The sequence below is a fragment of the Nymphalis io genome, chromosome 10, assembly GCF_905147045.1.
Source record: "Nymphalis io chromosome 10, ilAglIoxx1.1, whole genome shotgun sequence".
Classification (NCBI taxonomy): Eukaryota; Metazoa; Arthropoda; class Insecta; order Lepidoptera; family Nymphalidae; genus Nymphalis; species Nymphalis io.
The window spans coordinates 2,991,354-3,018,070 of record NC_065897.1 but is presented as its reverse complement, the minus strand read 5'-3'; the positions used below and the strand labels follow the sequence as shown (position 1 = coordinate 3,018,070).

Sequence of the window (26,717 nt, the reverse complement as noted above, 5' to 3'; positions counted from 1 at the left end):
CTCAACAATTTAACAATATTAAATTGAGGGCAATAAGCCTTTAAAACATTTGAACTTTGGGTAACATATTGCAGATGCGTGTTATTGATATTATGTTGCCTATTCCCCTCGACCCAACCGTTACATGGAAACAGAAAAGTACGCTCTCTCGTCTGTTCTTGTGTCGAGTGTCTTTTTACTGCAAGCTCAGCACAGCGCATGCGCGCCAATATCGATCGCACCCGTCGTGTGCCAGACATGTTATCTGTTATATTCTAGGAAAACGTTCCAAATCAAGTTATTCAGATGCATTATCACGCTTGCGAACACGAGCGTTTCGTGAAGTGAACGAGATTCGTGGCTGCGGGCAATGTATGCGGAGGTATTGTGGACGTTGCTGACGGCAGCGGCATTGGCGGTGGACGCGCACGAGCTGGATCCGGCGGCATGTGCGGCACGATTCGATGTTCAGCGGGACAAGATCATCCGCACAGAGGAGTCCCGCGAGATGGGCGCGCGTTACCTCTCCGAGTTGGACGTGGGCGCGCGCCGGGAATGCCTGCGGCTCTGCTGTGAAACTGACGCCTGTGACGTGTTCGTCTTTGAAGAAAAGGTTATTACAAATATCCAATCTAATTACATTTTTGAGTACCGCAAAAGGGCAATATTAATAGTTTGTAGTAGTATTTAGATAGAATACCTACTCGTGACATACTTACACGTCATACACAGGTACAAGTACAATAACATGAAATATCATGCGTCATAAAGCGAGTACAAGAGAATATTGTGTCATATAGTATTGGTTATTGCGATTGAAAGTGGTAACATGTGAATTATGGTAAATATATATAGAGGGATAAAATTATAAATGTTGTAGTTCGTTTATTTATCGGTTCGCAGAGCCCGGGCAGTTGCTATCTATTTAACTGTGGACCGCCAGAGGACTTCCGTTGCAAATTCACGGCTCATGGCAACTTCAGCAGTGGCGTGCTGGCGCTGAGTCGCCGCCTGGCTGAATTGCAGGACCAGGAGCGCCTCGAGCACCACGAACGAGAGCTCGCTAGCCTCAGGTTTTTTGTTTTAATGAATATAAACATTGTAGCATACATCGAATAGAGTATTCTTATGCAAGTCATGAGAAAAAAGTAACAGATTTCCAACTACTAATAATTGATTCCTTCTTTGCAAAATAATAATAAAAAATATGACAATTTTTAAAAAAATGAAGTTTACACTTTTTTCATTTTTAATTCTTCTCAATTATAATGGATATAATCTATATATATGCTTATATTATTAAGAGGAAATAGTTGTGTTTGTAATCGATAAATTCTGAACCGATTCTAGTAATCCATTCGCCAATAGAAAATTACTTCATCCAGAAGGGACACAGGCTATATTTGGTTTAATAATAAGATTTCAGTAAGGCTGTATTTCAAAATTCTATGCGGACAAAGCCGTGAGCACATTTATTCTTATATAGAATTACAAACAAATAGGTATACAGTGAAAATTTGGCCATAACTATTTATATAATAATAATATACTGGGATATTTTTCACACACGGCCATCTGATCCCAAATTAAGCTTGTACAGAGCTTGTACTATGGAAACCAGACAACTGATATACTACATATACTATTTTTCTTTTGTAAATACATACTTATATAGATAATTACACCCAGACTCAGACTCAGACAGACATGTTCATGCACACAAATATCTGTCCTGGGTGGGAATCGAACCCACAACCTTCGGCGTGAAAGGCAAGCATCCACCAACCACGCCAACCGGCTCGTCATTATATGTTTCATTTTCTTCTCCACGAGTTCTGAATTCTGACATCTAAGACAAATATATGGTTATATCGTCAGAGGTCTTTGGATATGCTATGGCTACAAGCTGTTTCTTTTATACACTATAGTTACTGCCATACAAGCGCGTTGTACTACTTTACTTGGTGATAATCTTTCAGGAATTACGATATAATGCAAATTTATAAATAATTATATTCTGTCTCAAAAAAGGGTAAATTCAGTAAATTATCATATAAACTAAGCTACGACGTAATCAATCAATGTGGTCGTGGTCGGTCAACGTGGTCAATCAAAATAATAATGACTTAATAAAGTCCTTAAAGTATGCCATGTTAAAATAATTTCACAGTCAAAGTATTTATTTATTTATTAAGGATCTCCAACAAAGGATACACACTTACGAGTACATTACATCATGGAATAATATTTTAAAATATGTGTGCTCCTTCAATTAAAGGTGACCATAACAAACACATAAATAATGACCAAACAGAAATTAAAAAAATTATAAGCTAAATGTTACAGTGGAACTCAATAAAACTTAGGAACTATAAAAAAGGTAAACAATGGTTAAACTAAGACGAAATTGTGCAAATGTGAGTTAAGTGTTATATAAAAATAGCTACAAAAATTAAAATTAAAAATAACGAGTAATAATTAAACTTAAAAATAAAACTTTTAAACAAAAAAAAAAACAAAACATTATGTATTAAGAAACAATTATATAAAATATAGAAAGCGCATTATATAGCCTGCAGATCCTTGGCAAAGCAGCATAGTGTCAGCAGTTATTTTTTTTCTGGAGTTTAGGGAGGTCATCTTATAGTGCTGAAGCCTATCGCAGTACGTAGGAATACTTTTAATGTTATATTCATTGTATGACAGGTGGTAGAGAAAACGTTTTTGGATGCTAGAAAGCATCTTTTAATGTATACATTATAATGTGGGTTCCAGATTATGCTGTTGTATTCAAGGATAGGACGGACAAGCGTGTTAAATAATGTAATTTTGGTGGACGGCTTCTTAAAATCTTTGGCATTTCTTAAGACGAATCCTAACAATTTAAATCCTTTTGAAACACTATTCAAGATATGCACATCATATCGTAGTTTAGATTCTAGTATAATTCCAAGATCGCGTACGTTATTTAATTGTTCAATCTGGATAGAATCTATGAAATATTTGTTTGGTTTATGTGTTTAATTTCGAGTAAACTGGACGTAGTGACACTCAACTCACTTTTTGATATTGAGTGACAATTTATTTATACTACACCAGTTGGTAAATCTATCTTTATCTTCCTGTAAATCAGTTACATCTGTATTGTTATAGATGGGCTTCATTATTTTTAGGCCATCTGCGTATAAGAAATATTTAGAAGAAGAAAAACATTTAGTTACGTCGTTAATAAACACATTTAAAAAGGATCGGGCTAAGATGTGAAACTTGTGGTACACCTGAAGGCACTGAGGTTTAAGAATTGTAGCCACTGTATACGTTTATCTAGTATTCTGTTTTACTGTCTAGCGTTGTTAATACAAAGTTTATTCTTATTAGTATAATCTAAATTAATATATCTATTTATCTAATATATATCTATTTCAGACATCCAACGACCACTACAACAAGCACGACACAGACCACGCGCAGTACAGAACCACCACGCCTGCCCCCAGAGCCTCCACAACAGCCCCAAGAGCCGCCCCCACCACAGCCTTTACCGAGTAAGTCTTTTATTATGATACTAGCTCATCGCTTCAATAGGCACAAGCCACAACTTTGTATTTAAACATACTTCACGTTTCACAGGAGTACACTGAGTGATTTGTTTAGATTTAATTTATTCTCATTTTTAACAATTACACTCACAGATTACATATTGACAATACAGTAACAGCCTGTTAATATCTCACTGCTGCGCTAAGGGCTCCTCTCCCTTTTGAGGGGAAGATTTGGTGCTTATCCACCACGCTGTTCCAATGCGGGTTGGTAGAATACACATGTGGCAGAATAGCAATTAAATCAGACACATGCAGGTTTCCTTACGATGTTTTCCTTCAAGCACGAGATGAATTAAGCACATGAAAATTCAGTGGTGCTTGCCCGGGTTTGAACCCACGATCATCGGTTAAGATGATCACAAGCCGAGATGTCTTAGTTGTTAGAACGCGTGAATTGACATTACTGTTACCTAATAAAAATAAATGCTTCCCACTATAAGCTCCAAAATCTTCTCCTCGAAAAAGGGTGAGAAGGCCTTAGCCCAGCAGTGGGACATCCACAGGCTGTTACTGTACTGTTACTGTAGATGTCCCACTGCTGAACAAAGAAATATCGGTATATTTACGTATACGAGTTCTACCGTGGCACCAGTGCTGCAGAAACAGCTCGAAGGATTAATGATGTGTACGGCGCTGGTGTCGCAAAAGAGAGCACGGTACGTTTTTGATTTCGACGTTAAAAAGTTACTTGTGAGTGTTTGGTGGACTAGCGCCGGTGGACAGCTTTCTAAAATCTGGCCAAACGATTACGACAGATATCTATTATCAGCAACTGCAAACCATGAAAGAAGAACTAGCTGCTAAACAACCGAGATTGTTCAATCGCTCAAGGCCACTACTGCTTCACGACAACGCAAGACCACACACTGCACAACAAACAACCACTAAGTTAGATGAGCTACAATTGGAACGTCTGCGACATCCACCGTACTCCCCGGACCTTCCCCGGATTTTTTCCAGAATTTGGGCAACTTCTTACAAGGAAAAAAAATCAACTCCGATGCGGCAGTCCAAACCGCCTTCAAAGAGTTTATTGATTCTCGCCCCCATGGTATTTTTTTAGTAAAGAGATCAATGAACTACCTATGAGATGGCAAAAGTGCAAAGATAACAACGGAGCATACTTTGATTAATAAAATATATTTTACAAAAAAAAAAAATGACTTTATACCTCTCGTACAAAACGCTAATTTCATATGTAAGGACCTAATATTATGAGGGAATACCTTGGCTGGTATATTATATGTCACGTCTGACGGTCGGCAATCCAATACATCCTAAGAGAAAACAGACGCAGAGCAAAGACTTTATTTGAAGCCCGAAAATGTCACTGCCAACTTCAAACTCCGAACTGCTACTGAAATTTCGTAACAAAAAAATTACATAACGTTGTATTCGCCGACCCGAGCTGATTTTTCAGCCAGGATTCCAGTATCTGCTTTATAAGGTAGCCACAAGAATAAAGAAATAGTCCTAAAAATAATATGTCAAGGCTCGTACTTACAAACTGATGCAAGCTAACCCCTAGACATAACATGATAGAACAGGGCAGGTAATTAATGGTTATTGATGGATATTATACAAACGAAGATTGAATTTTATTGGCAGTTTCTTTAGCGTTTCTTATTGCTACTTCTGGGTCGAGACAACCGTAACCTTAAGGAATTGTAAATTCGTAGTTTTTTGTGATATCCAAATAAGTAAATTTATGAAAGAAAAATCTTCTACTTTCCTGTTATATAACTTAACGCTAGACCATGAGTACAGATTTATGTTCAATAAACAATATAAGAGTTTATAAAGCGACAACAAAACTGTTACCGAACTTACCGAGGTAATAATTAACGAACAAGTTTACAAGTCATCGGTGCCCGCGTGAACAGCGCAGTACAATGAATGAGTTCACGATGAGGTACCGGTGGAGATGAGTCAAGTGGAGCGATTCGCGGTGTCAGTGCACTCCGCTCTCGACCTGTGTTGACTCACTCTTGACAACAATTACGGTGAAGTTTTGATTATACGCAACGTGTACTATAAGCCGAGATAGCCTAGTGGTGAATTTTAACCGACGATCGTGGGTTCAAACCCGGGCAAGCACCATTGAATTTTCATGTGCTTAATTTGTGATTATAATTCATCTCATGCTTGACTGTGAAGGAAAACATCGTGAGGAAACCTTCATTGAAATTATGCCACGTGTGTATTCTACCAACCCGCATTAGAGCAGCGTGGTGGAATAAGCTCCAAATCTTCTTCTTAAAAGGGAGAGGAGGCCTTAGCCCAGCAGTGGGACATTAACAGGCTGTTACTGTTACTGTTACAACGTGTACCTTGTCTTTAAACAAACAATCATAAACTATCGCTCAAATGAAAACCAAATTTTGTCTTCTATTTTTTATGCAATAATCACAAGTGCCTTTATCTGTCTATTATCGATTTCTTGCTGTTCAGCTCATATAAATGCTCTCACTTTAGTTTCCAGTTATCTATAGGAACAATCTTCATTTACAACGCGTGGGTTAGGAATTTAGTAAACAATGTGACATTTGTACTTTCTAAAAGAGCCACAATTTTTTTAGCTCCGGCTTAGTACAAAACTGAATATGAGATTTACGAATGCTGGAATTATATAAATTTTTTTTACATTAACAATCATGTTATAATTTTTTTTACTTTAATAAATACCGGTTTCATGATGAAATAGTCTTTTTTCACAAACACAAAATTATATATAATGTTAATAGAGATCGAGCAGCGGGCTCACTCATGACACCGATAGGTCTCTCAGAACATTACCTAATTCTTATGATACAACATCGGGTAAAGGAACATATACAATTATTTTATTAATTCTGTACTTCGACCTCACTCTAGACTCGAGAGCCTTACACCAATCCTCTGCTATGTCTGGACGCGTACTCAGCAAATTAACAAAATATACAATGAAATGGCTAAAGTTATGTTTTATAAGTTAGTGCACAACTACTATCTCTTTAATTATTAAATATCTATCTATTGTTAGCATGGTATGTCTCAGAGATGCATTCGTATAACGGGTTTTTGGGAGACTATACAAAAGCCTCTGTATAAAACCTTCAAAATATAATACTGTGCCAAGTTTCGGCTGAAAGGAAACTTCTGTCCATAAACACAACCCTATTTTCCTTGCTCTTGCATTAGAAATCAATAACTAGCGATGAAGAGTCGAGGGCATGAACGAGTGAATGATTCTCATTAGGGCATGGTGATGTGTGAAGCAGGGCGTTGCAGCCGATACCAGTTCGAATGCCGTCGCGGCGGCGAGTGTATCGCGGTGTACAACGCGTGCGACGGCGTCCCGCAGTGCGCGGACGGCAGCGACGAGGCGCCCGAGCTGGGCTGCCCCGCCTCCCCCGCGCCCGCCGCGCCGCCCGCGCCGCCGCCCCCACGAGCCAGCCTCGCTACTCGCCCGCCGGTACCTTCTCTCCCACTCACACAGGTTAATGTCAAATTACATTCCTTTCACCATCTGTCTTACAAGATATTGTCTTTGCACTGCCGATGGTAACCTTTTGGCCCTCGACATGATATGACGTTCGGTGTTTAAGAAAGATGTATCAAATAAACAATACATCAAGTCTTAAAAACAAATTAATTAGATTGAATGAAGAGTTGAATGTTATTTTTAGAAAAATGTAAACGAAGTGCAATTTAACGTCCCGCGTATCATTTAGTTTGAAACTCATTTCTTCTTAAGAAGTTAATTGAAATATATATTTTACTGCCTCTTTGCGGATAAAATACTCTCATACTTTGCGAATTATTCCGCGATATTATTGAGCTTTTATGCAGAATTTTATGAAGCCTTAATTCGCAAACCTGTTCATAGAGGCATTATAGCTTCATAAAATTCTCCATAGAAGCTCAATAATATCGCATGATATTGAGTAAATTCTGAGGAGTTATAATCTCTTGTCATGAAAATTAAAGTATCATTTTCTCATTCTCACCACTTGTGTCTGTGTATAGGTTCAAGTACTAGACAGCGCTGAAGACGGTAGAAGTGCAGTGGTGAACAACAACGATGCGATGGTTGAAGGGCCCGACATCTGGCCGCACCGTCTCACGCAGGCGCAACCACAACACCGGTACAATTCAGGTATGGTTAAAGTATATATGCAGAAAATATTATATATACATAGTACCTATACAACAGTCGATGAACAAGAAAATAATTTGAAAAACGTATCTATACGAACGGAATATAAGAAAAATGTGAACTGGATTGGAATCATCATATTCAGCCCACATTAATCCACTGCTGGACATAGGCCTCCTCACAGGCGCGCCAGTTCTCCCGGTCCTGTGCTAGTCGCATCCACTGAGCACCCGCCATCTTCCTAAAATCCTGGGGTCCTAGTCTCCTCGGTAAGTCGTAAATACGTGTCAAAACGTAGATACGACATGAGATTATTTCACTTTGACCAAGTCATGTGGATTGGAATACATTACCTAATTCTAATATCTTATAAAATAGAATAATATTACATAAGCAGTCTATTTTTACTTCCGTATTAATATTATTTGGCAAAACAGGAAGCGCCAGTAGCATGGGAGGGTCGCATATTTTCAGCCATAAAGGCGGGCTGCTGCAGGAGAACGCATTCGAGCCTCCTGCGCCTAACGCGCCCTGGCCACGCCGCGCCTGGCAAGCGCCGCAGACCGGTGAGCATTTTTCAAATTCTGGTCCCGTTCTGTTTCCATTTTTGACCGTATGACACTTTATAATAAAAAATGCATAAAACTGCTTTCAATACAATTTCCATACCTATTTAGCTGTGTATATAGAATTTAGCCTGTACTGCGTAGGTGTAGACGGCATGGAAGGAGACCGCGGCTGGGGTGCATACGGACGTCTCGACTGGCCTGACACAGAACCGCGCCGTGCCTGGCCTGTACCGCCACGACCAGAACCGGTCAGAATTAGTTTCTTTTTCTGACATGAGATTCTCAGTGGCAGCCACAAATTAAAAAGTTGCCAATGTGTCTCGCAAGACACTTTAGGCCGCGCCTTCTAATTTTGAGATGATTTGTAACACCTTGTATTATATGAATAGAATCAACGTGATTCTTTTGTTTCAGGAGATTCCAGTGTACTTGCCTCCGAAGACGATGCCAGAAATGCCGATGATATATTCAAGCCAGCGGCAGACCCTTCGCGACAGCCCCAAAAAAGGTTTTGATCTAATAAACCAAAACCAGCCCATCGATTTCCAAACGGAGCCTCCCCCTCCGCCACGACCACCTGTCGTTCCGCTCGTCGACGACAGTATCGACCTCAGAGAGGAGAAGAAGCCACCCAGTGCCGAGAATACCACCAAGAAAAAGGTTTTAAAAGATAATGTAAGCCTTATTTTTTTAAGTATAGAATGCAAAGCGACATATTGGAATGAGAGTTACATTTTTAATTATGACATAAATAACAAATTTTGTACGATCGCAGCCGCCGGAGTCGAGTAAGGCCGACAAGGGCGCACATGCCGGCGCAGTACCGCACGACGCCGCAGTCGCAGCGCTCGAGGCGCGCGAGCGCTGGCCGCTCGACGAGCACGACGGCCTCAGCGAGCACCCTCCGGCTGCAGTATTTCTGCTCGTACTCGGTGAGATTCAGATGAAGCACCTATTGGCCCAGTCTCCGATCGCATCACCTTACGTAACGCCCCGCCCTGCAGGCTCGCTGATGACGGCGGCGCTGGGCGGCATGCTGGCGTGCCGCGCGCGCGCCGCCCGCCGCCGGCGCCGCGCGCACCCGCGCCTCGCGCTCGACGCCGACTACCTCGTCAACGGCATGTACCTCTAGCGCGCGCGGGGGGAGGGAGCCGTGCTGCACTGAAATGTTTTATTTCACAGTAGCGCGTGCGCTTTTGAAGATTCTATCACCGCGAGGGGGGGCGGCAAGCCGACTCCCGACGACGGGCAGCGGCGGAAATGAGAAGCGAGGGTTTTGCCGCGAGAAAATCTTGTTCAATTCAAAAAATCAGCGCTAATAGTCGGCACTCGGCGGCGCACTCGTAGATACTTCGACCGCATGTAAAGATAGATAGATTAAACTTAAAAATTATTTGTAATAGTATGAACTGTCTAGTGGGCCATCCAGCCGATCAATAACAAAATTACTATATATAAAATACCTCCGTTATGTGAAAACTTAGCTTTATTTCCTGTTAAACTTTTATTGTTTAATTTGTATATGATTTTGCGTTTAGGAATAATTAACATTTTATACTAACACATAATTATTTCTTACCAACCCTAATACAATTTTAAACATGCTTCAATGTTTTATTTTTTCACATGGTAGGCGTGATTATGTGTAGAATATTGTGTATTGTAAGTATAATTATTACTGTGTAACTGTATCTGTTAATTTAACTGTAACGGAGTAAAATAATATTGTTTGTACAGTCAGAATATATTATTATTTTGAAAAAATAAAATATTATTATCAGTGAATGGTTTTAATGTGAAGTCTTTTTTTCTTTATTAAAGCTCGTTCCTAAAATGATCAAAGTCAAATTTGACTTTAATCTGAATAGTCATTGGTCGATGACAAGCCATGACGTAATAGGCGACCAATGAGCAGTACAGTACTCCAATGCGGGTTGGTAGAATACACATGTGGCAGAATTTCAATGAAATTAGACACATGCAGGTTTCCTCACGATGTTTTCCTTCACCGTTAAGCACGAGATGAATTATAAACACAAATTAAGCACATGAAAATTCAGTGGTGCTTGCCCGGGTTTGAACCCACGATCATCGGTTAAGATTCACGCGTTCTTACCACAAGGCCATTATACCAATGAGCGCTCAGTAATAAATCAGATTATTAAACCTTACTTTAAGCTTAGAGGTACCATTTTCAAGAACTGGTAAATTCCCCTAAGCACATCATCAACATCTACAGATAAGGTATAAAATAAAAGTCAGTCAAATAAATCAATCAACATTTTATTAATTCGATGGATATACATTATCCACACGCGTCAGATCCGAGACGATCAGAAGTCATCGGGTGAATTGTCGAAAGAAATTTAATCGATGACAGACTAAAAAAACTCGTACAAAACGTTCAAAAATCAATTATTTCAACAAACCACCAGGAATGTTTTCAATTGAAAATCGAGTGTATTTGACTATTAGCGTACACGGCTTGTTAAATAGAATGATACACTTTGAATACCAAATTTAACTTAATCGCTAAATACAAAACCGCACAACTACGAGCAAACATAACATTGTCCACGGAATAATAAATCACATCCGAAAGGTGAAGTCAACGAAATTTATAAAGAGTTCTTAAGTCAATTAATTCCTTCTTCTTAATATATTTTAATAGTTTATTAACAGAGTAATTAGTTATATATCATTGTTATCAGCTATGTGACGGTCAATGTCTTACATTTGTTGGAGATATGGATAAAATCATCTCTGCATATAAATGTATATATTAATATACATATGTATGTAAAAGCAATAATAATAAATACTCTCACGACTAAACAAACCATTTCAAACTCCAAACCGTTAAAGTAATCGATTTTTTTTATAGGATAAATCGTAAGAATTAAAATTTCAAGCTTATTACTACATTACAATATATGAGCATAAATAAAAGTTATAAATTAAACTGAAATTGAGAAATTAAGTTTCAGCTTTTTGTTTTGTCTATATAAATTGGCAAAGACAAAACAGTTCAGTGCCTATTTCTTCTCTATTTTTTTACACTTATCTATTTTTTTTTTTTTTTGCTCATTGCGTTACCAATAAAAAAAATGTTTAATATATGCAAATTCATACATATTTTCCTTAAATTATCAATAATTACTGTAGTTGAATTTCGATCTAGGCTATGAGAAAAGTGCGATATGCGAAAAGCTATAAATATAAATGCAACTCGAATTTGGTTAGTAATTACTGTGTTTTTAGTACGTACGATATTGCTGGCTGTATCCGTATTAATTAAATTCGTAAATAATTAATTTGGACCAATCTTAATATAAGATTCACTAGAAATCAACAATACAAAAGGTGAAGTTCGAGAAATACGTCACTAGTTATTTGGTAAAACTTTAGCTAAAGTGACATTGATATATTTTATTTTATTACGTATTAAGTAAAATCCCTTTTCCTAAGTAAATTACGATCGTGTACATCATCAATGCGAGACGATTCTATCCATTTCTCATTAACAAATAATAGTTATAAACAAGCGTACATCCAGTGTACGCTTCACAACACGTGATCACTTCAACTTAAAAACTATGACGTACCTATTTCATAGGTAGCAACTTAGGCCGATTTAATATACAATTGTTATATTACGTAAGAGTAAAAAAATTGACAATTCAGCTAGATTTATTCAAAAACTAGCTATAGATCAATTCAAATAATACAAGGAACTTTATTTCGGGGTTAAAGAAAAAACGAATCGTACAATTCAGAAGAATTTAACAATATTTTCATTTAACATTGATCGGTTTATAACGAAGCTGCTATTCGGAGCTCGAATCGATTTTGTTGTTTCGATACTTATAAACAATTTTACATTTTAAATCACAATCGAACCTAGATAATAAGACATTTGGAATCGATAATTCACGTTATACAAATTTTCTTACGGCTAATAAATACAAATTGTAATAGAAATAAAAAAAAAACATCACAAGAAATAGGGCTTCACTATAATAACATACCGTCGACTAGTTACATAGGTATCGTTAAATACATATTAAATATGAGCGTGTATTAACCTCGAACTAAAACATAGGAGCAATCAACTGAATTTTCTATTTATCACCAAGTTACTACTGTAGTATTAAAGACTCGATGCCCGCTGTAATATGACGTTATGACGCTAGGGGGCGCCGTTTATTAATAGGTTATTTTGGTCGGATATTTTTTTCATAATAAATTATAAGTAGGTGTTTTGTATGGTTATCGCATAGTTCTTCAGAGCGTTTAACGTTTCAATTACGTTTCTTAAATTATTAGAGCAACAAAGCACGTCATATGTTGCATCCTTTTCTAACGTATTATTACACTGAGGGCAGCGAATCTTCAGCACTATAATCTTACAATTACCTAGCTACAAGTACTTACTGATATGTAAACGAAAGCTAAATAGTAGAAGGCTATGTGGAAGCAATTCGCTAGTGATAATCCTACAGGCCATAGTACTGTATTGGTACACACAATCTATACCAATCATAGGAGTAAAGATAAACAAACCATAGATTTTCATATTCCATGCGATTTGCTAAAAGCTCTGCTGTATTATGCAATACAAAATTAAACAAATACATATTCTTGATTAATTTATAATATTTATAATACAACACTATAATTTAATCTCCATAGTTCTAATTACAACATTCAAAACGGTATTTTTTCTTGAGTCCATAGAGAATATCATAGATTAAAAATCTCGACCAATCATATCGCATCAATTCGCTTTTAAAGTTTATTTGTCATTACTCCTCTTGTCGTTGGAATAGACTATAGAGTACTTGTATATCTATACAATATAATAACGTATCTTGTGAATCTACATAATAACAATAATAAAACAAACTTAAAACATTTTAGTTTTAATGATTATTATATAAGAGTAGTAAATTTGATTTAAGTTTTTTTTTTGTTTTTATATGAAAAAAAATCCAGGTACGATATCACAAAATAATGCATCAGTTCATTATGTTAGACATTTATATGTAACAGTGTAAAGGGAACACGAGACTCACCCTCACTTTAGAATACACACAAAAAAATAATATATAACGATTTAGAGCAACAGTTCTTTCTTGCAAACAACTTTATCTTATATACTTTAACAATATATTTAATTAATGTACATATGTATGTGTTATATATCAATAAAAGGCACTTATTATGTTTACGGATTATATCCAAAATATGTTGACAAAAATACTGTTCGACATATTGGATGCTCACGACATTGAGAACACTAGAAATGGCATCTATTGTCGAAACGTAAAGTATTTTGAATGTACAAAATATATATTATTTATAATTTCAAGTAACAAAAGTATAATAAGCACATATAAATTCAATATACAATTTTTTTTAATTTTAGGCATGCCACTTCTATTGTCTCTTTGGTTCGAGGCAAAGGGCTTCAATGAATAGTGTTAACACGTTTATAGACTGCGAAACTATTCCATCGTCAGAATTTCCTGTGAGCCTAAAACTATTAAATATTTTTTTTTAGTGATACATTTACTTTTACTAAATACATTTTAATATTGGACCGAACGTACGCGTTTATCTAATCGTTCATACAAATGTTACGATCTAATAACTACGTTAATATTACTCGACGAATGTTTATTTGTTTACATATCGATTTACGAAAACGCGTTCAGCGTCGAGACGAGTTACGTGTGAATGTGTGAAGGTGCACAACTATTGAAACAGACTGCAATCAGACTTGTATACGCAGGTATACAACTATCGAACCCGCATTCAATTTAGACTTACCTTTTACTACATGATATTTACCCGGAACCCGAATATCGAGAATAAAATCGAATGGATGCAGGCAATTATTGTGTATGTGTGTAGTAAATTCACAATAAAGTCACTTGCATCTCTGCACTGCCTCGATTCAGCCCGTATTCCCCAGAAACGCGTTCAATAGAATACAGATAATAATGAATATATTATTGGTGTGTATACTGAACATTATATAAACGTATTTAGAACATTTACTTTTTTTGCAATATATTCGCAACCGGGTATAACATCAGTATTAACCTACGTCGTGTGTAGTGTCGAGAAATTTTGTTTACATAAATTCGCAAAACGGATACATAATTTCGTCGCTAAATCAAACATATAAAAATATGAAACAAATGAACGACTGAACGACGGCGAGGATACCGCTCGACGTCGTCAGAAAAGATAACTCCGATCCGTTCCGGGCGAACGTCCGTCGCGGGCGGAGCGCGACCGTCGCCGGCGGCGGGCGGAGCTGCGGGCGGCGCCGTCAGGGCAGGCGCGGCAAGTGCGCCAGGCGGCAGTTCTCGATGTACAGGTCCTTGACGAGCAGGTCGGCGGCGGCCAGGCGCGCGTGCAGGCGCTGCGCCGCGCGCTCGGCGCGGGCCGCGCGCGCCCGCAGCGCGCCCGACTCGCGCGCGCCCGCCGCCGCGCCCGCCCGCCAGCGCGCGCACGACTGCGCACACGTCACGGCTACGAGGGACTGCCGGGGTTGGACCGGCTTTCCCTCCTTCCGATTAATCGACGGTCAAAGACGCGCCCAGAAAAGCTTTCCCAGGCCCGGGAGTGTACACACTTCCGACTTGTCAAATTTGAAGGCCCATCGGATTATGAGAGTGAACCTGTGTTTGCGCCCAAACTTACGACTTGAGAAACTTGAGAATGATCACCGTGGACGAAATCAATCAGTAGATTAATTCTCTCAAAAATTATTATTTATGATCAAAAACATAGAAACATCAGTCATTTTCATTAAATCTTCGTATATTCAACACACGGTTATTCGTCAATGATAGTAAAGACTGTATTAAAACTGACAGCAAAATCTATCACTCGCCTACTGGAATCCTTAGAGTTAAAATGGAAGCTGTACGTACCGCGAGGTCGTGCGAGTCCGCGCAGTGCAGGACGAGCGGGCGCTCGGGCGGCGGCTCGCGCGCGCGTCTCTCGCCGCGACTCGCGCCGTCGGCAGGCGGCTGTCGTCGCTCCAACTCTTCCATTTTCGCCTTTAATCGTTTTATTTCTTCCACCTAGTAGGATTTGACAAATAATTGAATATTATTTTTAAATTTGTGACAGTTTTGAGGAGATTGGACATTATTTTTCAACATTTGAACTCAATAAATATACCTTGTTAGTTATTTCAATTTCTTTCTCTTTTCTATACTTGGCGAACTCCTCCTCGAGATCAGTGAACTGCAGCTCGAGACTACCCTTCTCGTCGATGGTGGGCAACGCATGTGGGTGGGCGGCGACGGGCGCGAACTGCCGCTCGTAGTCAGCGATCTTGCTGACGAGGTCGGCGAGGCGCTCGTCGCCGGCGCGCTGCTCCTCGGCGAACGCCTCGCGCTCGTCCTCCAGCTTGCACGTCCAGTAATCCTCGCACTTGTCATACTCTACTTTCATCTGTTCTAAGCTCGATTCCAATTCCCTGTAAATATACACATTCGTGATAGCTAAATGACATCTACACACCAGGACAATCATACTGATTGATTTAAAATAAGCTATAACTTAAAGATAGATTACTTTATCACAGTGGACGAGTTCTGCTTTTCGGTCTCATATTTTTGTTTCATGTCTGTTAGGTCTTTTTTTAGTGATTCTATATCTTCGGCATTATTTACATTGGACTCAGTCTGTAAGGCAACATCGGTCTTGCAGCAGACGTTCGACGACGTCCTTAATATTTCTTCACTCTGTTCCTGCACAATTCTTTGCATAGTTGAAATTGTTTCACTCACAGATCTACATAGCGGACAACCGTCTTGAATGTTCGTCGGCAGGTTCTCAATAGTTTTTAATAGAACTTTAAATTTCGCAAATATCTCTCTGGAATCTATCGATTTACTTTCAGTCGGTAGTAGCGAAAGATTACAATCCTGCAAAATGCCAATTGGTGGAAATTAATTAAAAAAAATTACGTAATCATTGATTAAACGTAATCATTGTAAGTAAATTCTAAAATAAAAACCTCGAATTTAGCCGGTACGTTCATGGCCACCTCGTCGCTCCACGAGGGCGCGATGTGCGCGTCTACGGCCGCGCACCGCGCGCTGGCTTCGAGCGCGGAACACAACTCGTCGTTGCGGTCGCGCAGTCGTTGGTTTTCGGCGCGGAGATCGTGCAGTCGGGCGTTCAGTTCGCCGGCGGCTTCACGTTCCCGCTCAACGAGTCTCATCCCCCGTTCTTCAGCTTCACGTGCCACTTCCTGTGACTTGGCCTGTTCGCGCTCAGCTTGTATTGCACGCGCCTCGGCTGCTCTCAGACGTTCCTATATGGGTAAAAGTAAAATGTATTGACTATTTAATATATATTTATGTAAAAAAATCAAACAGATTAAAGTAATAAGTTATTTTTCATATATTTAACATAATACCTTTATTAAAACTTCATTGCATTTCAAATAAAAATTGAAATACAACGAAAATTATTGCATGAATTAATACAGGTTTGTGATAAAATAGTAATATTTGTGATATAATTTAAAGTCTAAAAATTATAAAGAGGTGTTGTAGTGGTTTTTTTATATACATTTTTTTATGTTTTGCTACATACCTGAACTTCATCAATACGTTCACGAAGGCATGCTATTTCAGCTCGCATCTTTGCTTCTGTTTCTGCACGACGATTTGCCTCTTCCTCAAGGGCTATATGAGCTGCGGCAGCACGGTCTCTCTCAGCGGCAGTTTCAGCAGCCGCAACTCGGACAGCCTCAGCGTGGCGCGCTTCCACCTGCCGTAGACTTGCTTTCAGTTCAGCTTCTATCCGTGCGTGATTCTCATCGACATCTTGAGCTAACATTCTTGCTCTTCCATTAGCTTCAGCGAGGTCATCGCGAAGTTTATCACGTTCAGCTCGGGCAACGTCCAGGAGCCTCCAAGCTGAATCCAAACGCATACGCGTGAGTGCATGTGCAGCAAGGAGCAGCAGAGAGCGAGCATCGGTTGCAGCATCGGTAGGTGTAGCTAATGCCCGTAATTCCTCGTCTAGAACTCGTTCAAGTTCAAACGGGCGAAGCGCACTGGTTGTAAAACCTAATTCAATAAGTAAACGTTTTGGTCTCTCAACTCCAGCACGTTCCCAAGCCTCCACAACTGTGTCACTTGAAACTACATCCGTTTTAAAAGTTGGATTATCATTTGTTGTTATTCCGTCGAGCGAAGCGGCGATTGAGGTAGTAAGAGAAGAATTAAGTTGATCGAAAAATTCCCCTACTGTTATCTCCTCTGCTGCTGAAGCTTCAAATATACGGTCAACGAGACAATGATCAACCCCATGCATGTGAAGCCCTCGGCAAAGTGCAAGTGCTCGGTCGCGATTTACCCGTCGGTCGTGATCTAAATCTGCACTATCATCATCAACTGCAGAGTCATCACGACTCTCCATCGCAGAGGCACTACGTTTGCACCTCATGCGTTGTCGTGATCTTGCACAATCAAGCCTCGATTCAGATGCGACACGATGGCGTGGAGATTCTTCAGAAGCTGTACGTTGAGGTCGTGACCGACGTCCGTACTTCTTAGAACCGAATATAAATTTAGGCGCTACTTCTCTACCCGAAGAGTCGTCGTCGCTATGAGGCGATGAAGAGGCATTGGGCTGTACGACACTGTTACACTCCTTACTCTTAGAATGTTCAGGATGCGATACAGTTTCACTGCCAAGCACAGAGAGAAGTCCGTTGCGGAATTGTGCGAACGTGACGCGGTCGCTCTGCCTTTCGAAAAGCGTATCGACGAGGGCTGCGCCACGGTCTTCTAGCTGCAACGTGTCACAAAGCTGAAGTACTGATGATCTGTCTAAGGCTTCCTCGTTATCTACGTCGAAGGTTTTAAACACAGTATACAGCTGTTCTTCGTAGGGATTCATGGACACGCTAGCCATATCTCGGAATATTTTTCTTAAGATATAAACCATTTAAAGCTCATTATATCGAATATTTACGTACAAGCGATCACATGTTGCAATTTAATAAAAAAAATCTACAAACGACATGATTTAGTATGAAACCGTAATTGTCAAATAAAAAGATCTACGTCAAAATGACAGCTTGTGGTCTGTGGATAATATATGCATTTAAAGAATTCGTTCTGTATCATATGAAAGACTAAATAAATTATAAAAAATTAAATTAAAATAACTATGATTTAAAAATGTGCATATTACTTTAAAATATTAACATTTTCAATTATTAATAATGGTAAGTAGCTTGCTAAGACAAAAGAAACTATATTTAAGTAATTAAGAAGTATATTCATTATTTAACAAAATTATAATTAATGCACCCAATGATTATTTCATTGGATGTAGTAATTATTATTTTCATCTTCTGCAGTTTGCTGTTATTACTATATGTCATTATTAACTGAATTATATAAGAAATACAAATTTTTACTACATTTGTTTTTATATTATTTAAAAATGACTAAAACAATTTGTCAAAACAATTGAAACCAAACATGTTTAAGATCTGATATTTCTAATACACTTATGACTGGAACGGAATATAAAATGACTGTTGTGTTGTGACCTTGTACTTGTTTACTTTAATTTTTCGCTTTTGACGTTGGTGTTTGATCTATTGTTTAGATTTTCTTAAACCTATAAACAGTGATTTGTGTAAATATTTACATAACACAATCTAATATAATCTGTGCGTAAATAATTGTTAATTTTAATAAAGAAGAGTTAAATATTGTGTTAGTGATTAACATAAACTCAGGATTGTAGGCACTCGTTTTTGTTCCATCAAAATCGCGTAAGAATATATGAAGAGTTAAATAGAAATAACAAACACAGGCTTGCGTTATGGTTTTTAAAAAGGCCAAAACAGGAAAATGTATAGTTCCTATTCAGAGAAACATTACTCCAAACACGGTCAGAAGGTCAAGAAGTGGAAAATGCGACAAAATTATTCTTTGGCTGATTTTTATACTGGGATTATCTTTTGCTGTTTTACTAGTCTGTATTTTAAGCAGCCAGGCAGGCAAACAGTTATCGTTTTGGAAGATAATCGAAAACAGAAGTAGTTCAATTTTTGAAAATGAGGGTAATGTAGTCTCATGTTACTATAACACACCAAACCCAACAAATGTTACTCAGCTAACACCATCCAATATTCACCCTCACCTCTGCACACATATAAATATAGCATTTGCACAGATAAGAAACAACAAAATTTATCTTGAAGATTCCCAACTAGATGTTTTACCAGATATTGTCAAGTTGAAAACATACAATCCTAACTTAAAAGTTCTGTTGTCAGTAGGAGGTGCGGGTAATAATGATGGTTTTTCTAATATGGTTATAAACCATGCTTCTCGAAAAGTTTTTATCAAATCTATTAAAAGTATATTGAGAAATCATTCACTAGATGGGATTGATTTAGATTGGGAATTTCCAGCAGTGAAGGGATATCAAAACAATTTAAGAAAAAGGCAACGACAACACTTTTCCCAACTGTTAAGGGAAATCAGGACAGAGTACATTAGAGAGAAAAGAAACTATTTGCTTACCGTTGCTGTGGCCGCTCCTCAGATCATTGTTGATGTAGCTTATGATGTGGATCAAATCAACATGTATGTGGACTATGCAAACATAATGACATATGACTTTCACACTTACACAAAGTTTACTCCTTTTACGGGGCTCAATTCCCCACTTTATGCTAGACCAGAGGAGCAACTGTATTTGGCTACACTCAATATTAACTACACGGTACAAATGTACAAAGACAAGGGATTGGATCCAAGTAAAATTGTTGTTGGAATACCTACTTATGGCCACTCATTTGCATTAGTAAATGCTAATAATGCTAAAGTTGGCAGCCCTGCTTCTGGCTTTGGTACACTTGGAAATTTAGGATTTGTTAATTACCCCGACATATGTATGTTTTTGAGCAAATTTCATGATATTGTTATAAATGAAGAAACAGAGGCCAAGGTACCATATTTACATAAAAAATCAGAATGGGTATCTTATGAGAATGCCGATAGTGTTGTAGCAAAAGCAAAATATATCACAGAAAACAAATTGAGAGGTGCCATGATATATTCATTAAATGCTGATGATTATGATGGAAAATGTGATAAGTTATCAGGAAGTGTAAAGTTTCCCCTCGCTACTACTGTTAGGAATACTCTTAATCAAAACCCAACATTGAAGGAGCAATTGTAAAAAAGAATTGTGGATGATTTGCAATAATTAATTAATCATGATATTTACCTTTTTCTTTCGAGCCACATAAGTAATTTTATACATTGTACAAGATTTCATGATAGCAAAAATCAACGAGACAGTATGAAGTGTAAGGCACTCTTGATGACGGTCATCGCGGCGCGGGCGTCGACGGCGCCCACGCGCTTCGGGCTCTCGCGGCCGCGGCGACGCGACTCAGAGCTCTGCGCTCCAAGGCTCACCCGCGCCGAACCGCATACGGCACGCATTCCGTACTTTTACAATTAGAAAAAAATATAAGAAACCGCTTCAATGCCCGCAAGTGGGGGTTTCCACTCGACCGAACGCATATCCAAGTGGTAATGTCTGCCAAGTTGAGTACGTTGCTTTAATTAGCTAATTATAAAATACAATATTGACAGTTATTCCATTTGAAACGGTAATAAACTGCCGTCACTCTACAAACCCTGTATTTATTATATACTTTTATCACACTTCAAGGTACATAATGCATACTGCAATTTAATTTTAGTTAATAATTTATTTTCTTTATAACATTTATTAAAAATAAATAACTAGCGAAAACATTCGAGTTTGTATAAACTTGTTTGTATTAAGACTATTGGGAACGGATTAGACATAATTCATGAATTCGAAGTCGTATAAAGTTTATCGTTGAGCCATCAAAATATGTGTTTAGTTGTAACTAATGTTATGGTTATTATAAGTAGGCTAAGTAAACTAGATACCACCAGCGTTTTGGAAATTGTGTTTTTCGTAGGTTTAATATTCATATTACGTAATATTATATAGATATTTCTCTACAAACGTTTATAAAATAATGAACAGTATTAACATTTACATGTTACATTAGGTGTACAAAAATTTTGTCTACTACTTTGAAGACTAATCTAGTCTCTATCTGAGCATGCGGTTCTTAACCGATGGTTGTGAGTTCAAACCTGACAAGCCTCACTGAGTGTTCATGTGCCTAATTTGTCTTAGTAAATCTCGTGTTCAGCGGTAAATGAAAACACCGTATTCCTTACGGTTTCCATAAGGAAACCTACGTTGTATCGGATGAAATTCTGTTAGATGGGAATCCACCAACCCGCGCTGGAGCAGCTTAATAGCATAAGCTCCAAACCTTAAAACGAGAGAAGACATTCCACGTCTACGAGCAGTGACTACTTTGTTTTTACTTGGGTTAAATTTCGTTGTTTATATATTCAGCCTAATTTCAAAATCTTGTATCAGTTTATTCTGGATTTGTTTTAAGTGGCTGTTTCATTATTATCGGCTGTGAATATATTTAGGCAAGTATTACTGTATAAATATTGTTATTTTAATAAATTATTTATTATCATTATTATTATTTTTATTTTACATCACAAACTAAGTAAAGTTTTATTTTTAATAAACGATACTAGAAATTTAGCGTTATTTTTTTCATTATAACATGTACTATGAACATACAAATGAAGAGCATCGGCGCATAAGCACATGTGTGCTAATAGATTAAGTAAATAAATCGTTATTGACTACATTTCCAATGTGGGTAGGTGACATTGAATATTTAACATTGACCACAAGTCTCCGTGGGATGATAGACGAAGCGGGTTTTCAAAAAATGTCGACGGCAACATTTTTAGTAAGTAGCATGCCTATATCGGATATGTATAATTATACAGTATAATATGAATCATTAGAGCATAGTAACAAAAAGGCAAGAATTATATTTCTGTGTCCGTGTTCACGGTTTTAATGATGATTATATTTAGTAATTTAAAAGTAATGTGCTTTTAAACTTTAAATAGACCTGAAAAATTAAAGGTTACCTAGTATCAAAACAACATATTAGCGACTACATATATAAGTGAAACATCACTCATCACGAGATCTAAACTATGCGCCCAATTCACTTGGAATTTTTATCACAGTTACTCCTTCCCCGACGTAGACGCTCACTAAGAACGGATTGTAAACAAACCCTATCCAAAATAGATTTTTCTTCTTATCTACCCGTGCAAAGCTAGTATACAATAAATTCCAAAGTAAATATTGATTAACCCTATTCGTCCATAAATGTCTTATATAATTTGTATTGAGGTACCTAGAGATTATATAATTATAAGAAACAAAGGACATATTATTGATAATTTAATACTTAAATATATTTGTATAAAACATTTTGTACAGACAATTTGTCTACCAGATATTTTAGTTCGGCAATAGAATTGCACAATAGTTTTTTAATTCGTAAATTCTGGGTCGGGTTGCAGTTTAAGGCAATATACAATAAAAGATTATTTAAAAATAGGAAGCTCTTTAATATGGCACTACTTTACAGTACCTACCTACATAATATCTAAATAAGTATGCGAAATACAATGACATTCATTGAAGGCATCGCTGGCTATGAGCAGATCTAAACGAGATTATTTAACATTGTCGATTTATTAACAAAAAAATATAAAAATGACAAATATAAAACTAATTGTTATTTTGAGTCAAAATTAAGCAGTAAACTAGCTATAAATTTTCTGTTAAAAATCATCTTTCTTTGCGTACTGTATTACCAATGTTTATTATTAATGTTGCATAATTTATCAATATTTATATGGTATCGACTAAATTAAAATATTGTCATATATTTTGTTACACAAATATAAATACCTTAAAACTGTAGTATACATTTCTTGTTACTGGAAACAAAAAACCAATTAGTGATTAGAGCAGAATCTGAAACTAAAAAACTTGTGTCACAAACTCATATCTTGTATGTGTCGTCTATATTTGCTCCAGAAAAATAGTATACTTCACTAACTCACTACTACGGTTTTAATAAAGCACCAGAAATGTCTGAATAATCGAGGATCTTATATTACAACTAATAGCGCCAACTACATTGTTATTCAGTACTTAAAAGTCTTATAACTAATTCTACCCTAACTCATATGGCAGATGTATACCTACAAACAGGCACTCACACTATTATTACATTCTCGTTTGAAGGCAAATTATAATGGAAGGAAAAAAAAATTGCAATTGATTATATAATTTATGGAATAAAAATATTTCAAAGAATGATTCTAATTTAAGCAGTTTTTATGATAAATTTTAATATGGAATAAGTAGCTATTGGTAAAAAACTATAATTTATATATACTATTTAACATCATAAGGTACTATTACAATGAATATCCTTCCAATAAAATCTCACACAAGATATTAATATCAGTCATAATTCCGTGCATTTCATACACATCACTATAATTACAAAGTTGTTGATTACTATTAGAGTATTTCATAAATGCCAATGGAACTAATATCTATAATAATATTTATAAAATTAAACATTTTAAGCCTTGTATTTTCAGTATCACCAATGTAAGAGAGCAAAGTATTTGAGTATTATTAATTAAATGCAACAGAATCTTACTCTCCAAAATAGTCACATAATATATCAACTAATTTAAATAACTTGGTATATATTCCAAAGAAATACATTTCATTGCTAAAAACTAATTTTGAATATGATAACAATACAATGTTTAAAAACAAGGAATGTACTAATAATTTAAACAGGCAGTGAGACGAGTTATGCATGCAGCACATCAGTGATGCAAGCAGTCCGGAAGTTGAAGTTGCCTTTATCTTATCTTCTTAACACTAAATCTTAACATGGCTAATATTGTAGATTTCGCACAAAATGTAAATTCATTGTATCACAAACTATAGGTATATATAATCTATGCTTCTCTATATGCATATATAATATGTAATATAATTGAGTATCTAAACATTAGGATATGGCAACTTAACAACAACTTATTGTCTAGTGGAATATTATCAACTAGTGTCGAGTGAAGAGCTTAATTTCTAAAACATAGTAAGCTCAAAATATGGAGCTTTGTGACAAGAGCTCATTAATATTATAAGCAATATTTTCATTTTTTTATTTTGCACTGGGTGCTAAAAGTTCAGTAAATTATATCATTTGTAACAAATAAGTTTTCTGGTGACTCGGCAAGATACATATTATATTCTATTTAACACAACAATGGTATACAATATATCCAATTTACTATGAACTATAAAATATTGAGTTATTAAGAGGTGACTGTATATCTAGCCATTCATTTGTTTTTGATCAGGTTTCTATGACCTAAATCATTTTATCATATAAAAGAATTTTATGTTAATAGCATTCAATACTTTACAAGAAATCACAAAAGCCTGTAACATTAAACAATTAAATTACATAAAATATTCTTTAAACTACTGGCGGACGGTTTCCTTAACTGATGTGTTACATTATTGTACAGAAGCAGCAACCCTCGATATGTGTCGACTATGATCTCAATTTTTATAGTAATCTAGTTAAGACTATTTTTTTAATTTTTATTAATATGGGACTGCCAGAACTTGCATTGTATCCAAGAAGAATGATATGGGCCGAAATTTTGTCACGGCTGATATGGATGGTGCCAAAAGTAGTGCTACGTTTGTAACCAGTGGAACATAAGACTGTGCACTGTAGGGTAGTCTAGCTCCATGTTAGGAGAGCTAAGGAACTCTTTTAAATTAAGGGATATATTTCCTGAGAGTGCTGCCTCTTTTAATTCAGCTGCACTATGCGCCGAATTATCATCGGATGCGCAGTCGGAGGAGACAGGTTCCCGCCATTTGTCATCGTAGGTAAAATTACAAAGCGTCGGAGGTTCGTCACCGTCGCTAAATTCCTCGTCAATGGATACTCCTCGGGACTTACTACGCGCTGGCTCGTTGTCCGCATTGTCTCGGACGCCTTCATGTTGTCGCCTTGCGTTCTTTAGAGCACGATATCTTCGAGATCTTTCTCGTTGTAACCTACGTTTTCTTTCATCTGCCCGTTCCAGCTCTTCGGGCGTTTTCTTTGTTGCATTTTTGCCAAAAAAATACCTCATAAAAGACTCATCACAGTTTCGTTTTGACAGATAACTGGCCATTAACTTATAATAGTATTGATTGTCCATTTCACTGTCTTTAATAAAAACTTATTTAAATCTAAATACGAAAAATATATAAGGATATTCTGGAAATTGCGAAATAAAAATAATGAGAATGAGAATGTCGCCTGTGTGACGTCATTGACATTTCAAGTTTTAACGTGCTGTCAAAGTGTCAATGATTCGATGTGTTGTCGATCGAGAAACGAATTACTCTTGTCTATGAATTTAGTAATATTTAAATTATATAAAAAATTAATAACAAAAACAATAGTACTTAAATATATTTTTAAGGCCTACTGTTGGATTTTCTCATAAACTAGTTATAATAGAGCAACCGATACCTATTTATAATTAATAAACCGTATTATAGCCATCAAACTCATTCTTTAAAAATTACATTTGAATTAGTATTTGGATGAATATTGAATAGGTTCTTAAAGCTACCACTTAACTAGGCCCGCCTTCTATCCAACAAATATTATTCAATGGTCAACTCAATATCTTATTATGGCATATTTACTGATTTAGTCTATGATTGAGCCGAGATGACCCATTGGCTAGAACGCGTCAATCTTAACCGATGATCGTAGGTTCAAGCCCGGGCCAGCACCATTGAAATTTCATGTGCTTAATTTGCGTTTATAATCCATCTCCTGCTTGTTTCTAATTTCACTGAAATTCTGCCACATGTGTATTCCACCAACCCACATCGGAGCAGCGTGGTGGAATAAGCTCCAAACCTTCTCCGCCAAAAGGAGAGGAGGAGTCCAGCAGTAGGCATATAATTTCAATTAACTGAACATTTTCAAAATTGTATATACGTTCCACCCCCTGGAGCAGTTGTACTCAACCTGCGGTCCGCGGGCCTCATCAGCCCGCCGGGTTTTTGTGGTTGGCCCTGTAAAGTAACTGTTGTTACTTTATTTTTTAAATTTCAAAGGTTTTTTATTAATACCTAAATAAATTTAATTAAGCAACTACTTGAGACTATTACACTGCAAAGTGTTTGAAGCGTCAGGAAATTATAATAAAAATGTTAAAATATACGCGATAACATTTATTTAATTCCACAATTATTATTATTACAAAAGATAACGATGGTATTTTTTTAAATCAAATTTAATTTCCCGCCCGATTAATATGTTCATAGTTGTTTAATTCAATTTTTAACAATCCCAAAACCTAA

General features: G+C 36.9%; 4 protein-coding genes across 5 annotated transcripts; 2 read left to right on the top strand and 2 right to left on the bottom strand.

The window, feature by feature from the left end:
* The first annotated feature begins 68 nt into the window (after positions 1–68).
* On the top strand, positions 69–9,881 carry LOC126771275 (lysine-specific demethylase 6B). Of its 2 annotated transcripts, none has more exons than XM_050491072.1 (10): positions 69–592; positions 883–1,052; positions 3,406–3,524; positions 6,842–7,059; positions 7,590–7,719; positions 8,157–8,285; positions 8,430–8,536; positions 8,703–8,963; positions 9,064–9,220; positions 9,293–9,881. In XM_050491072.1, exons 1-10 carry the CDS (start codon positions 350–352, stop codon positions 9,418–9,420), a joined length of 1,662 nt encoding a protein of 553 aa, XP_050347029.1. In that variant the 5' UTR covers positions 69–349; the 3' UTR covers positions 9,421–9,881. The 2 variants fall into 2 exon arrangements, with proteins under 2 accessions (XP_050347029.1, XP_050347028.1); XM_050491071.1 differs by having other exon boundaries at positions 6,839–7,059.
* A 4,982-nt stretch (positions 9,882–14,863) lies between these two features.
* On the bottom strand, positions 14,864–18,382 carry LOC126771240 (blastoderm-specific protein 25D). The gene is made up of 5 exons (XM_050491017.1): positions 16,917–18,382; positions 16,333–16,632; positions 15,888–16,240; positions 15,489–15,789; positions 14,864–15,388 (listed from the first exon to the last, which is right to left on the bottom strand). Exons 1-5 carry the CDS (start codon positions 18,276–18,278, stop codon positions 15,188–15,190), a joined length of 2,517 nt encoding a protein of 838 aa, XP_050346974.1. The 5' UTR covers positions 18,279–18,382; the 3' UTR covers positions 14,864–15,187.
* Positions 18,383–18,894: 512 nt separating this feature from the next.
* On the top strand, positions 18,895–21,904 carry LOC126771307 (chitinase-3-like protein 1). The gene has a single exon (XM_050491131.1). The coding sequence runs from the start codon at positions 19,170–19,172 to the stop codon at positions 20,535–20,537; it is 1,368 nt and encodes a 455-aa protein (XP_050347088.1). The 5' UTR covers positions 18,895–19,169; the 3' UTR covers positions 20,538–21,904.
* A 945-nt stretch (positions 21,905–22,849) lies between these two features.
* Positions 22,850–25,673, bottom strand: LOC126771368 (uncharacterized). Its single transcript, XM_050491225.1, has one exon. The coding sequence runs from the start codon at positions 25,553–25,555 to the stop codon at positions 25,040–25,042; it is 516 nt and encodes a 171-aa protein (XP_050347182.1). The 5' UTR covers positions 25,556–25,673; the 3' UTR covers positions 22,850–25,039.
* Positions 25,674–26,717: the final 1,044 nt, after the last annotated feature.

What these genes read in the sequence shown, in the direction of transcription:
- LOC126771307 (XM_050491131.1), top strand. Translation starts at nt 19,170, where the DNA reads ATGGTTTTTAAAAAGGCCAAAACAGGAAAATGTATAGTTCCTATTCAG.
- LOC126771368 (XM_050491225.1), bottom strand. Translation starts at nt 25,555, where the DNA reads ATGGACAATCAATACTATTATAAGTTAATGGCCAGTTATCTGTCAAAA.
- LOC126771240 (XM_050491017.1), bottom strand. Translation starts at nt 18,278, where the DNA reads ATGGTTTATATCTTAAGAAAAATATTCCGAGATATGGCTAGCGTGTCC. An exon ending in AACGTATTGATGAAGTTCAG is followed by an intron (nt 16,633 to 16,916) that starts GTATGTAGCAAA and finishes TTACCCATATAG; the next exon opens with GAACGTCTGAGAGCAGCCGA. An exon ending in AAATTGAAATAACTAACAAG is followed by an intron (nt 15,389 to 15,488) that starts GTATATTTATTG and finishes AAATCCTACTAG; the next exon opens with GTGGAAGAAATAAAACGATT.
- LOC126771275 (XM_050491071.1), top strand. Translation starts at nt 350, where the DNA reads ATGTATGCGGAGGTATTGTGGACGTTGCTGACGGCAGCGGCATTGGCG. An exon ending in CCCACCACAGCCTTTACCGA is followed by an intron (nt 3,525 to 6,838) that starts GTAAGTCTTTTA and finishes TGATGTGTGAAG; the next exon opens with CAGGGCGTTGCAGCCGATAC. An exon ending in AAAAGGTTTTAAAAGATAAT is followed by an intron (nt 8,964 to 9,063) that starts GTAAGCCTTATT and finishes GTACGATCGCAG; the next exon opens with CCGCCGGAGTCGAGTAAGGC.